Raw genomic sequence first — 14,001 nt, forward strand, 5'->3', positions numbered from 1 at the left:
GTGAGCGAATGAGTGAGTGAATTAAGGAATGAATGAATGAATGAACCAATGACTGTGTGAGTGAGTGCTAAATATATGAATGAATGTGTGAATAAGTGCCTGAGGGGGTGAATGAGTGGGTGAATGAGTAAATGAGTAAGTGAATGAGTGGGCAAATGAGTAAATGAGTGAGTGAACGAGTGAATAAGTGGGAGGATGAGTAAATGAGTGAAAGGATGAGGGGGTGAATGAATGAGGGGGTGAGTGACGCGGTGCGTGAGTGAATGAATGAGTGAGCAAATGAATGAATGAGTGAGCAAATGAATAAATGAATGAGTGAATGAATGAGCATGTGAGGGAGAAAATGAGCAAGCAAACAAGCGAATGAATAAATAAATGAGTGAATATGTGACTGACTGACTGAATGAATGAATGAGGGAGTTACAGAGGGTATGAATAAGTTTGGGCAGCACACTAGCCAAACGCTCACTGAGGACAAAGCACAGTCTGGACCATGTGTGAAGCACATCTCACTGAGAGTGATAGGAGCTCTGAGGACGTTGCTGCTCGCGCACACCGCTGTCACACTGACAAATCTGGGTGCTGGTGGCCGCCTTACTTTGTGTCCCTGAGGCGCTGGTGGTCCGGGTCTGCTAGGTCCGCAGGCCACGGGCTCTGGAGCGTGTGGCTGAGACGCGGTCGCTCTACCTGAACCCACAAACCCCGGGCCCGCGGCCTTACCTGCCTCGCGGCTCTTCTTCAGGTGTGCAGCCTCAGTGGGGGAGCTGCCCTCCTCTCCAGGTCAGAGAGCAGAGCTGAGGGGAGTGTGCTCGGGGCCAAGCTGGCCTACGAACCCGCGGGTGGCCGACAGCGCATCCCCAAACCCGGACAGGGGACCGAACTGGCACCCACCTCCCTCACCGCCTCGCAGAGGTCGCCCGGTCAGCCACCTCAGGCTTCAGCGCTGCCAGGGAGAGGCTTGAGGTGTGGAGCCAACTACAGGGCCCGAACCAAGGTCGGGGAAGAGCCCACGGTTTGGGGCGGAGTTGGGGGCGGGGTCAGGAGGGTAGGGCTGGGAAGTGGGCAGGGTGAGAAAAGCAGTCGAAGGACGTGGGCGGAACGCATGATTGGGGAGGAGCCAGCGGGAGTAAGCAGGGATGTGGTAGGGGTGGGCCGGTTGGGGATGTGACGGAGAGCTGGGTAAGAGGTGGAGGCAGCGGACCGACGCAAACCCGGTGCAGGGTTGGGGAGGAGGCTCCTCACCCGCCGCACGGCTGAGCTGACAGTCTCCATCCAGACCTCACTTTGCTGGTCTCCGGGGAAAGCGTGGAGCGGCGCGGCGCGGTAAGGGCTCCCTGGCGACTTAGTACCCGCCGGCAGCAGGGGTGCGGCCGGCAGCAGGGCGATGCGGAAGCGCTGGCCGGAACCATGAGCACGGAGCCCATCTGCAGCGCGCTGCCCGCCGTACCCTCGCACAAGCTAGCAGACCTGCGCTTTCTCAGCCGCGGAGCGTCTGGTACCGTGTCGTCAGCGCGCCATGCCGACTGGCGCGTGCGGGTGGCAGTGAAGCATCTGCATATCCACACCCCTCTGCTCGACAGGTAGGCCCTCCACACCACCGCGAACACTGCAGCAACCTGGGCGCCCGTCTCCTTTCTCGCGTCTCCTCCGCACGTGCAGTCCCTGTGGCGGGCGTTTCCCTAGGTCCCCTCCTCTGGCTCCCGCCCGTGCTGCCCACAGCACTTAGCACGGAGCGTTGTGGTTAGTGTCCCTGTGGGCTTTGGATCTGGTACTCTGGGCTTGGAGCCGTTGTGCTGTGTGGCTGATCGTGTAGTCACTGAGACTTATTCTCACAGAAATGCCTGTCGCAGAGGAAATACTGTGCTTTCTGCTAACAGTGACCTGAATCAACTCAAACATGACCAGAAACTTGGACAGCCTGGCACATCCTGCACGATTCAGTGGGAGCTCTAGTTTCTGTTTCCAGAAAGCACTGTAACCGCGCACAGCCAGCTGTGACCCCGTATTGCTCAGGGGTCAGCCACTCGTCTTGTCCATTCTCCTGAGCTCGCCTGTGTGTCGAGGTCGCCCGTGTCACAGCCCTTCCTCAGCTACTGCCCGTGCATTTCGTAGCTGCCCTGGTACCTGTCTGCCCCAGATCTCCGCAGACTGGTGACGCCCCTAAGGCAGTCCCGCCTCGAGAACACCCTAACCCCGGCCTTGTCAACACAGGGTGTGGCCTGTTTACCTTGGGCCTTGAATTCTGTGCAAGTGCAGGGTAAGTGTGTGGACGGTATGCAGCCGACCTGCGGGGGTGGCAGTGAAATCAACTGTGCAAATACATTGAAAGCCAGCGCTGAGGGGCCTGTTCTAAAGCTAACTGACCTACCATTATGGATATTAATTCAAGTTTTGTGCTTTGGGGGGACCAAGGAATAAAAAGGGAGTTTCCTTTCCTTACTCATTAATAATTTTAATAAACTAAAATTCTTCACTAAATGGGTAGGAAATTTTCTTCAAAGAAGCCATAAAACTAGTGAAATGCTCTGGCATCACTGCATCACATGCTTTTCTCCCACTTGGTTCCTGGTGTCCAAACATCAGCAGTATTTGCATAGTCTGAGCCCAGTGCTGGGCTGTTTCCTCATTTATGAAATGGGAATAATAAATACATGGACTTCTTGGGCTCTGGTGTGCATAATGTTTGCATTGTTCTTTGGGATCAACTGAAAGAAAAATAAGTTTATGTGATAGTTCCTGTTCTTATTTTAGGGATTGGTCAGTTTCTCCATAACCTGACTTCTACTTCTGAGTGGCCATTCCCCAATAATCTCCCAACTCCTTATCAGTAGATGGGACTGATAAGTCATTCAAACACCCTGTAGATACTGTAACTGTATTTTGTTTGTTTGGGGATTTTTTGCTGGTGATTTTGGTGATATGTCTACAGATGCTGTATTTTACATTTTTATTTTTAAAAATATAAAAACCTATTTTTAAACTGTCTTGGCTTTTTATGTTTTCCCACTCACTAAATCTTCCCAAAACCTGACTTGAGGAACTCTCCTTCTTCTCTGGCCATGCACTAGAATAGAAATAACACAGGCTTTAGAATCCCACAACTGCAATCCAAATCTGACTCCAGCATGACCATTAGAAAATTATGAATTGACTGGAGCCTCAGTGTCCCTATGTATAAAGTGAAGATAATGAACCAAACTGTAGGGGCTGATAGTAGGATGATAGTGTATATGAAGTGGCTGACACATAATAGATCAAAATAGAAGGAAGAATGCCTCATACCCTTACTAGGAGGAGGAAAGAGTGTAGTAAGTACCACTGAGACTTTTCCAGCATGTCCATCTGTCTGTAGTTTTTTCTCAGAATATCTATCCTCTGTCTCCCTGCCCGTGTGCTGCCCAGTAACTGTCTTGTTGCAAATACAGAACTGTTTTAACTTAGGGAATATAAGTTTAATTAAAACATGTCTCTCAGCTGGGATATTAAAGTGGCTGAAGAACAGTGTGTGTATTCTGTAAGTCTTCAATTTTAAACATATATGATCATTTATTCAAAACATAAGTGACTAAGATTTTTGTTTATTTTTAAAGCAGGCCTCATCATCTGGTCTGGAATGGCTGTTACTTTTCTTACTGCAACAGCCATTATCCAGAGGTTGGGTGGTTTAATCACCATCATTTACCTAACAGTCTTCTCCTGGAAACATTTCTATTTCTATTATGTATTGCTGCTACCAACACTCATTCATAGAGTGAAAACTGATGATATCTTCAATTCTGGTCAGTCAGTCACCACAGCCTAGGCATTCTAGTCAGCTGATCTTTTTCTTTCCATTTTCACTATGACCTTTATAGTTTCAGGCTTTCATTATTTCATATCTTAACTAGTATTATAGCTAACACCTGACTTTCCAAATCTACCTTTCTGTTGATCCTCCATCCTGCTGCCAAGTGAATCCTAAATGTTTGTTCTGTTCATGTCATTCTTCTGCTTAAAAACCTACAATCACAGCTCAGAGTCTAGCAAATAAAGTTTAACTGCCCTTGTATGGCTTTAAGGCTCTAAGACATAGTCCTGCCTGTCCTAGTTACCTTCATTTCTTTTACATCTGTTACATATTCTGACTCATATTATACAACTTGCCATTTTCTAAATATAGCCCTCATTTTAACTTCCTTGAAAACATTTGGTCCATATCTATTAAACATCTACTATGTGCTAGGCACTGTTTCAGGTCCTGGGGACACACAGATGAAAAAGGCAAGGTCCCTCTCATCTTGGAGGCCACATCCATCTTGCATGTCCTTTCTCCAAAGGTTGAGATTCTATTCATCTTTAAAGTGTAATTGAAATCCCACTTCTATGAAGTCTGTGGTGCCTCCCCAAGCCCAAAGTTTACTCTTTTCTTTGGGTTCCCACAGTTCTCTATTTATTCATTTAGTTATTTGTGTGTGTGTGTGTGTGTGTGTGTGTGTGTGGCACTAGTCACATTCTGCCTTATATTTTAAGTATTTTATTTTTTATTTGCTTTTTTTATTTTTTAAGTTTATTAATGAATAATTGACAAATATAATTGTATACAGTCATGTACTACTTAATGACAGGCATACATTCTAATAAATTTGTTGTTAGGTGTTTTTGTCATTGTGTGAACATCCTGAAGGTGCTTGCACAGACCTGGGTGGTGTAGCCTATTGCACAACTGGGCTACATGGCAGAGCTTATTACTCCTCAGCTACATGCTGTACAGCATGTTACTATAAAAAACAACACCAGGTTAAGGCCTCATGATGGCTGCAATGTCACTAAGCCATAGGAAATTTTCAGCTCCATTACAATCTTACTGGACCACTGTTCTATGTGGTCCATGGACTGCATATATGACTGGTATTTAAAGTGTGCTTCCTGATGATTTGATATACATACATTGTGGAATGATTACCAAATCAAGATAATGAACACAACCAGAAAAGACATACAAAAGGCCAACAGGTATTTGGAAAGGTATTCAACATCACTTGCCACCAGGAAAATGCAAATCAAAACCACAATGAATATTTACTTTTCTTAAAAGATTTCTGGGCAGCTTGAAAGCATAGACTATGTTTTTATCATCTTTATATTCTCCATAATGCTGAGCACAATTTATTCTTAATAAAATTTCAATATTTATTTGTTTGGTATATGAATAAGCAAATGGGCCTGGGACCCAGAGTTACCCCAGGCATCTGTTAGAAGCATTCACCTCTTCTCAGTGTTCTTTTCCTGGGTTCCAGAGTATTAAGTATTATTAACCCTTATGTAACTATCACCTAGTTATTTAAATCTACAACATTTAGATATGTTAATATTCAGGATATTTGGGAAATTTTTACATGGTATGTAACTATAAAATTTAATATAATCTAATTAAATATCATTTTAATACAACATAAACTTAATAGTTTAATTAGTTTATACACCAGTCATTCTAATATAGACATTATAAACTTATCCATTGTGTTCTTTGCCTTTCCTAGAAAAGTACCATAATGATAACCTACGTATAGCACTTTTTTTTTCTGTCAGTGGCTTACAGAAGTTATTTTGGTCTCTAAACAAACCTTAGAATATAAAAAGCAGGTGTTTTCCCTACTTTAGCTGTGATGAAACTAAAAGACAGAGAAGTTGCATAATTTACGAAAAATCAAAAGCTAATTACTGAAAAAGTCCAGACTAACTTAATATCATAGGCATGTTAATTGTGTGTTTTTCATTACTTTAAAATAATTATGTTTTTTTTCTTTAGTGAAAGAAGTGATGTCTTAAGAGAAGCTGAAATTTTACACAAAGCTAGATTTAGTTACATTCTTCCAATTTTGGGAATTTGCAATGAGCCTGAATTTTTGGGAATAGTTACTGAATACATGCCAAATGGATCATTAAATGAACTCCTACATAAGGTAAGCATTGTACACTTTTGGTAGCTATAATTCTGTTAATCAAGCTATATAGTGCTTTAGTTTTACATATGATCAACTTATTTGGGGATGTATAAATGAATCAAAATAAGAATAATGGAAAACAATTGTAGTGGTAAAGTTTTACCATTTTCAGCTTCTTTTGTGTTGTTAAAAATCATGTGGAGTCAGGCCTTGTATTCTAAGGGACCTAGATTATTTTGCTTAGGTTACTATTCCTGAGTTTTACACTGAATTCCAACATCCACATGCATATTTCTACAGGTAGGTATAAGAGAGAGAAAAGATAAAGTCTGCATGCTGTACAGTTCACAGTTAGTTAGGCTGGATTTTATTTTATGTTAAAGACAATTTAGGGTTTAAACTAAATGCTGATAATACCAGTTCATAAAGTTCTGAATTAATAGGCCAAATAGATTTATCTCTGAACACCAAGTACATTAGCTTTTCCACAATCAACAATGGCATGAGCCATTTACTTTTTTTCTCAAGGTACTAGTTAGTCTGGCTTTGATTGTGAATCCCATCAGTAACTAAATTTGGAGATCTTTATTCTTAAAATATGTGTATTCATCTATTGTTGTTTGCTTGAACTGATATTATCTCCAACCTTTTTACACCATTCAGTCCATTTAGTGAGGGTTGGGTTAGTTAAAACTGGATAATATAAAGTATAAAATCCAATTTCTGGATTCTCCTAAATTTTGATAGGTCAGTGTTCTGTAAGTGAAAAGAAAGAGTGGGTGCCACTGTCAGCCACTGATGGAGTGACTCCATCTTTGTTTATGTTACGACCATCTGAAAAAGGATGGGATCAAGTCACTGATGTCAGTGTGTTACAGAACCCCTGGGCTACTCCAGTTGAAAACAAACCCACGGTCTCTTTAGTTAGGGGCCCGATTGCCCGCCGCCAAAATTATAACTCTCAATACCAGAGTTTAGTGAAAAGAAAAAGAATTGTTTATTTAACAGTTATATAGATTTAGTTATTTGCAGATTTCTGTTGTTAAGTCTTATGCTCTTTAAAACACCCACAAACACATATCCTTGCTTCCCCCTCTTCCAAACCAGGCTAGTTTTAGGAAAGTTAGAGAGACCGTTTCCCTACTTTCCAAACACAGTTCAGCTTTACCAGCAGCTGCCAATCACTCAAATCTGATCGGGGAGGTCCTTTCTGTGCTGTGGTGCCCTCCAGCTCTCAATGCAGAACCACCTGGATTCTCAGCCTCCTTGCAAACTGCCTTCTTCCTGCAAACCGCGCGGATCTCCTCTCCTTCTCAAAACTGCATGGCGAGAGCCTCTTAAAGCAGCCTAGAGACCCCTTCTCCAAGCCACATGGAGAAGGCCCCTTCACCAAGCCACGTGGAGGGAGCACATGAGAGAGCGAGAGAGCGAGAGAGCGAGAGCCCGAGAGCGAGCGCGCAAGCGAGAGAGAGCCAGAGCTAAAATGTCCGCAGCTTCTTATATATCCCTGACTGCGTCCTCTGACGCAGTGGGCGTTGCAAACAGTTCTGACCATTCACAGAACCTTACATAGGCTCTGTGTGCCTTTTCCATACCGTCCCCTGGTTCCAGACTCCTCCCATCTACCTGAGGCTTTGGATGCATTAAAGCCATTTTGCATAAAAAAGACACTAGCCACCAGCCTCAGGCATGTGGAGGCATTCCAAAAGCTGCTTCCTTCTCTCCATCCCCCAGCCGCAAGCTCTGGGGATTTTTGAACTCCCCTGTTTCTGTAACAAGTGTATGAGATTTGTGTAACCACCATAACAATCAAGTTACAAATATTAATTAAGCACAAGTTCCTTTTTTCTTTTTGAAAAATAGGTAAAATTATAATGTTTTCTTCCCACACCTCAGCACCCCAGTAGATATTCAGACACTGAAATTTGGAGCCCACTAGGAATTTTAGAGCCTCCTATAGGGGGACTGCTAACTCCTGGAAGGAATCATGACCAGAAGCCCTCATTTAACATTATATATAGTGCAGAGAGGACTTCTTCTGGCTTTAACCTACATAATTTTCAGAAAAATTACCTTTATACTGATTAATAGGTTCAGTTTCTCAAGATTCAGTTATTCAAGAGGAAGTAATGTTCATCATGAATATTGTGTTTCTTTTGGTTTCCTGTATTACATTATTAGGGTGGGATTTATCTTGAAGCACCCTCCTCCACCCACATAGAAGATTGTTGAAATAAATCAAAATACAATGTAAGCACAAAGTATTTTGACCCACTTCCCTAACAGGTTGATCACTGAACTATAAGCTGATCCATTTTCAGAAAAAATTGTTGTAGTGTTAAATATGGACGAGGACGCTGAGGTAATTCCAATAAGCATGATGAATAGCCAGTACACATGGAGGACTGTGGCTCGCTCAGACCAACAGCGGAGAGCTGGAAGCCTCATCCTCCTTTTATTAGGATTTCAAAAGTTACTAAAAATAGAACGGGTGTGAGCTTTAGAGCCAACAATAAAAGAATTTTTACAGGTGAAAGAATTCTTTTAAAGTATCATTAATATGTAAAATACAGACAGGGTAACTTCTGGTTTTGATAACATCTAAAAGAGAAACAAAGCAGATCCACTAATCATCAAGGCCAGCCCCAATTTAAGACTTTATCTTCAAGGAGGAAGATGGAGTACTCAACAGACCTCTTTGTCCTCAGGATTCCATGACCCAGTGGCCTTGAACAGCTTAAAGCTGCAGGCGGAGACGAGATTAGCTCATCATTTCCTGAGTCACAGGACACCTGGGCGGAGGGACATGGGAATGCCCCTACCCAGAGATCTGTGTTCCTGCAACAAATTCTCAAGAACAGTTTGGAGTTTCAGTAGAAGCAGGCTTTTTCATATCATTTAGAAAAATATACCTAGTGGCTGGTGCCTGATGATTCATTGGAGGATCTTCCCAAAATTTCTAATTTTTCTGAGTACTCATTCTCCTGAGATGCTGCATTAATTTTTATGTTCAGAAAACACTTATTTTATGAAAGTTCAGATGGCTATCACTTGTAAGTACCAAGAAATAAAACATTATTTTTAATGTGTCTGTATTATATATGCTTTATAAAGGAAGATGATCTTTGTCTCCTTCTTAAAAACAAAACAGAGCTTATTTCTCAAGTTGAAATGCAAATAAATTAATTATATAATTAAAAGTATGAGATAATTTAATGCTTAGTCAATAATGCTTACAATATGTGATTGTAAGATGCTTTGTTGCAATCACTGTATTTTTTCATGGTCATTTATAGGTGAAAATCCATCTAGAGCTGTTTTCACAAAGCTATAAAATTTGTCTCTGCTCTGTTTCCTTTTTGAAATGTTCAGTTCAGCAAGATTGAAGGCCAATGGCTAGAACTGAATTTAACTCAAATTTCAGCCATTTTTTTCCAGTCTTGGTATTTCTCCTTCCAAATTACATTTATATTGGAAACATTTCTGTCCATAATTTTCATGACAACTTATAAAAGTTGTTTCTTGGTTGAGCACTCACAAGAAAATTTCCCAGGGTTCTCTTCAATGCTCACTGCACCCCTTTGTTCCGTTCAGCCCTATTGTCCCTAAATAATAGCAATAGTAAAGCAATCAAAATATGTTGCTTTCATTTCCCATTTAATAGCAAAACTAGATTGAGCTGATGCCACATGCGTCCAAATGGATCTGGGGAATTCTCAAACTGAAGTGCTTTAGGGGTTTTATGTTACTAACAAAGAACACAGACTTTGGAATGTTTAACTGTGGAAGGGCAAAGATTCCTAGTTGCCTCCTGACCACCTTTGTGTTGTAACATAGCCCAATTTTTAATTGGAAACATTTCTTCCCAGCTAGAAAGACTACTTGTCCCAGAATCCCCTGTGACTAAGTAAGGCTTTATGGCAAAGTTCTAGCTGGTGAGGTGTAATGTAAGTGTAATATGGGACTTTTAAGAAACCTCTTAGAAAGGAGGGAGACTTTCTTCTTCTCTCCATTCTGTTCCTTGGGTCCTAGAAGTAATAGCTGTAGCTCTAGCAATATGCTGGGACCATGAGAATGAGGACGTCTTAGTGACAGTAGAGCAGAGAGCTATAGGGAGCCTGGGCCTGGATGACTATTGATCTGCCGTGACACCCTTTGACTGGTACCTCTAGACTTAGTTTAATTAAAAGAGAAATTAACCTCTAGCATGAGACACCACCATTTTTCAAGTCTTTGTTAGTTTAAATTGGGCCCGATTTTGAGTTCACTTATTGTCTTTTATCAAGATATTAATCTCTGAGCTTCATGTTCCTAATTATAAGACATACAGGTTTCCAGTGTTATCATTTTCTGAGTTGTTCTAAGAATGAAGCATTTTTTATTTTCCTAGTAGATGCAAAGCACATAGCACAGTTCTTGCTATATTTTTCCTGTAATATTTTCAGGGTGCTACATGTTCACGTAGCTGGGTATATAAACCATGTGACAAGCATATTTAGATCAATCAAGAGACAGACTATAGGGCTAGAGGGCCAAATTACCAATGCAGAGTTGTGTTGCTCAGTTCAGTTTCACAAAGGTACAATAATTAATCAGGGTTTTAGTTTCTGTCTCAGTTCAGGGTGTTTAGCTACAATGTAAACTGTATCTCTTTTTCAAAGTTGCCCTATTTACATCTGAAAAAAAAAAAAAACCAAGAACTTAACTTTGCTCCAGTCAACCCCCTGATATTCTAATTCTTATAGATACAGTCTACACCCTGGCTGGTTTGGCTCAGTGGATTGAGCGTCGGCCTGCGAGCTAAGTGTCGCTGGTTCGATCTTCCAGTCAGGGCACATCAGAGAAGGAAAACTCTGATTCCAAAAAACCTCCGCTGCCTTGCGGCATACCTCTTCAGGGGAAAGGCTAAGGGAGTAAACCCCGACAGAAAATCCGGAGCCGGAGTCCCTAAGGCGGTTTGACGTTGTAGTCAACACCGGCAACTCCTGCGGCGCACCTGAAGCCAAGCTGTATTGACTCCGTCTTTCCCTTGGACCCTTCAGCTGCGAAGAGAGGGGGGGTCTGCTGCATGGGCAACAGCAGACCCTCCATATCACCCTGCCCAGGCTCTGTAGCTTCAGCTCCACTGGAGAGGACACTCCAGCGTCATCGCAAGATGTCGATTTAACACGGGAGGAGACAGATACCGTGTCACTCCCGAGTCGGACTGCACAGCCATTCTCGGCGGTGCAGATGGACTCTTAAGAAGCTACACCATCGTCTCTCGAGACGGACGGCTGCCAACGACGATAGTCAATAAATATAATATGGCCATCCTTTTTCATTTACACAATGATTATAATAATACCTTAAATCCCTATATTAATAGGAAAATTAAAACATTAATTTGAATGAATAGGTTGGTATGTGCTAGAAACAAATTGTGTGTGTGCATGTGCTTGCACAAAATTTTTGACATAAGCCATAGAACAGGGAGATAGATGGATGTGGGTATAGGTATATGTGTATAGGTATTATACAGATTAAAATATAATTCAAACTGTGTCAACTGAAGAAAGAAGACTTGATATCATGTAGTTACATTACTAATATAAACTAAAAGGGAATATTAATACTATACAGTTATTGTTTTCTCTAAAAAGTGAGGAAAATGAGAGACAAGAATGTTAATGTCAAAATTGATACTCTGTAATAAAAATGAACATAGGTTTTAACCTTAGTTTATATACTATAGTTCCTCATGGAATGTTTAATTTTCCAATTGGGAATGTAATGAAATTTGGCCACTTATTTTGGTTTTCTTTCTTACATATATGAAGAAAACGGAATATCCTGATGTTGCTTGGCCATTGAGATTCCGTATCCTGCATGAAATCGCATTGGGTGTAAATTATCTGCACAATATGAATCCTCCTCTACTTCATCATGACTTGAAGACTCACAATATCTTACTGGATGATGAATTTCATGTTAAGGTAATTACTTTTTTAAAAGCCTGTGTGCATCCTTGTGATTAATAGCTTTAAAAAGATGTTATTTTTCCACCTATAGAATATCTCTCCCTTTTCCATAGCCCCTAATTCTTCTCTTCAGTGTCCTTTCTTCCTGCTGCAATGGCTTAATTATTCATAGAGATAGACACAATTTTAGGACAAAATACAAAATCATTATGTTTTAACTGAAATTGGGGAGTACACCTTTTTTAAACCTTTATTTTAAAATTATTATAGATTCACAGGAAGTTACAAAGAGGCTCCATGTACCCTTCACCCAGTTTCCACCAATAGTTAAATCAAACATAATGATAGTACACTCCAACCAAGAATTTGACATTAATATGATGCATGTATATAGTTCTGTGTCTCTTTTATCACCTGTGTAAATCTGTATAATCAACCAATCAAGATACAGTACTACCCACACTGCAAAGAGCATTCAGGCCACTCCTTTTAATCACATCCACTTCCTACCCTTTATCGCTCTGGCCTCAGGAAACCACCCATCTGTTTTCCAACTCTGCAATTTTGTCATTTTGATAATGCTTTATAAATGGAATTATATAGTGTGTGATATTTTGATATTGCCTTGTTTATTTAGCATAACCCCTTTGAGAGCCATCCAAGTTGTTGCTTGTACCAGTAATCACTCTTTCTATTGCTGAATAGTATTCCACAGTATGGGTATACCCCACTTGTTTAACAATTCACCTATTGAGAGACACTTTGGTCATTTCCAATCTTTGGCAATTATTATAAACCCTGTGCAACTTTTTAAATAAACATCAGTATTCATTCTTCTGAGATAAATGCTCAACTCCTCAGTCATATGGTAAGGGTATATTTAGTTTTTTAAAAAGCTATCCAAAGATGGTGGAGGAGTAAGTGGAGGCTGCACTTGCTTGCTACCAAGACCAGTCTGCAATTTAGGCTAATTGTGGACAGAACATCTTGGTTAACATCTGGATACTGACAGGAGTTGAGCCTTGGTGCTGCTGAATCAGAGAAGTCCATCTGGGAGAGACCTGTCTGGTGAGGAGAGCAGAGGAGAAAGGGACAAGACAGGATTTCTGACTGGCTTGGCTCCACGAGCTGTGGCTGGCAGTGCACAAAGGTTTTTCAGCGACCCTAGGTTTTCCCAGAGAGGAGTCGGAAGGAAAAAAGAGGCTCTGCCCATCTGTGTATGAGTGTGTTTTTCCTTTCTCTTTTTCTCTTTGGTTCTTTTTTTTTGGAGAGGGGAGGAGAGGCTAGGGATGGAATGAGATTCTTGAGGAATGTAGGTGCAGAAGTGCACTCGCCCACTCCCCAACCCTTCCCCTAGGTTGCACAAGCGCACGTACATGAAAGTTCCCCAGTTCACCCACTCAGGCACAAAATCAACTCGCTGGCCAGAGCACCCAGGTGTCCCAGCTCTCCCCAACAGGCGCAAAACCAACTCACTGGCTGCCATGCCTAGGCACCCCCCGTCCACCCCAACAGGCAAGAAACCAACTCGCTGGCTGCTCCCGGCCTGCCACAACAGGTGTAAAACCAACCAGCTGACTGCCGCACCCAGGCACCCCCAGCCTGCCCCAACAGGCGCAAAACAAACTCTTCGGCCGCCCCCAGTCCACTCCAACAGGCACACAACAAACCCACCTGCCAGCTCCCAGAGGTCTCCCCTCCTCCAGAACAGGGGAGCAACCAGTCCAACTTGGACCCGCCCGCCCCAGTACACAACAGGTCAACCTGCCCCTGGCCTCCACAAGGGAGTGGACTCGCCCTGGCTGAGGCCAAAGAAAGGTGAAGTGAACTAGAGGCACTTCGTAATAAGTTTTGGGTGCTGGATCTCAAGAAAGATCTGGATGAGCAGCAGACTAGTTCCCAGTACAGAATCATCCCCAGTGCTACGGGAGAAATCACTTAAGCAGACTACTCCCCTCCAAGTGGTGTCAGCTGGAGGCAGCAGCTCAACAACTGTATACAAGAAGGTCATGCCACAAAGGCAGAAAATAAAACCAGATCAATCTAAGAAGCAGAAACAAGACCAGTGCCCAAAATGGGGAGGCAGAATAACACTCCACCAAAAACAAAGGAGGAAT

General features: G+C 42.3%; 1 protein-coding gene across 1 annotated transcript in view; it reads left to right on the forward strand.

Annotated features, from left to right (window-relative positions):
• Nucleotides 1–1,147: 1,147 nt before the first annotated feature.
• The window catches only part of RIPK2 (receptor interacting serine/threonine kinase 2), a 52,203-nt gene continuing 39,349 nt past the window's right edge, over nucleotides 1,148–14,001 (forward strand). The window contains 3 exon segments of the mRNA XM_090283813.1: nucleotides 1,148–1,580; nucleotides 5,789–5,942; nucleotides 11,744–11,899. Of these exon segments, the coding sequence (XP_090139939.1) occupies nucleotides 1,408–1,580; nucleotides 5,789–5,942; nucleotides 11,744–11,899 (483 nt within the window). The 5' untranslated portion in view covers nucleotides 1,148–1,407.

This window comes from Furipterus horrens, unplaced genomic scaffold, assembly GCF_987537825.1.
Source record: "Furipterus horrens unplaced genomic scaffold, mFurHor1.1.pri manual_scaffold_7, whole genome shotgun sequence".
NCBI classification, from domain to species: Eukaryota; Metazoa; Chordata; class Mammalia; order Chiroptera; family Furipteridae; genus Furipterus; species Furipterus horrens.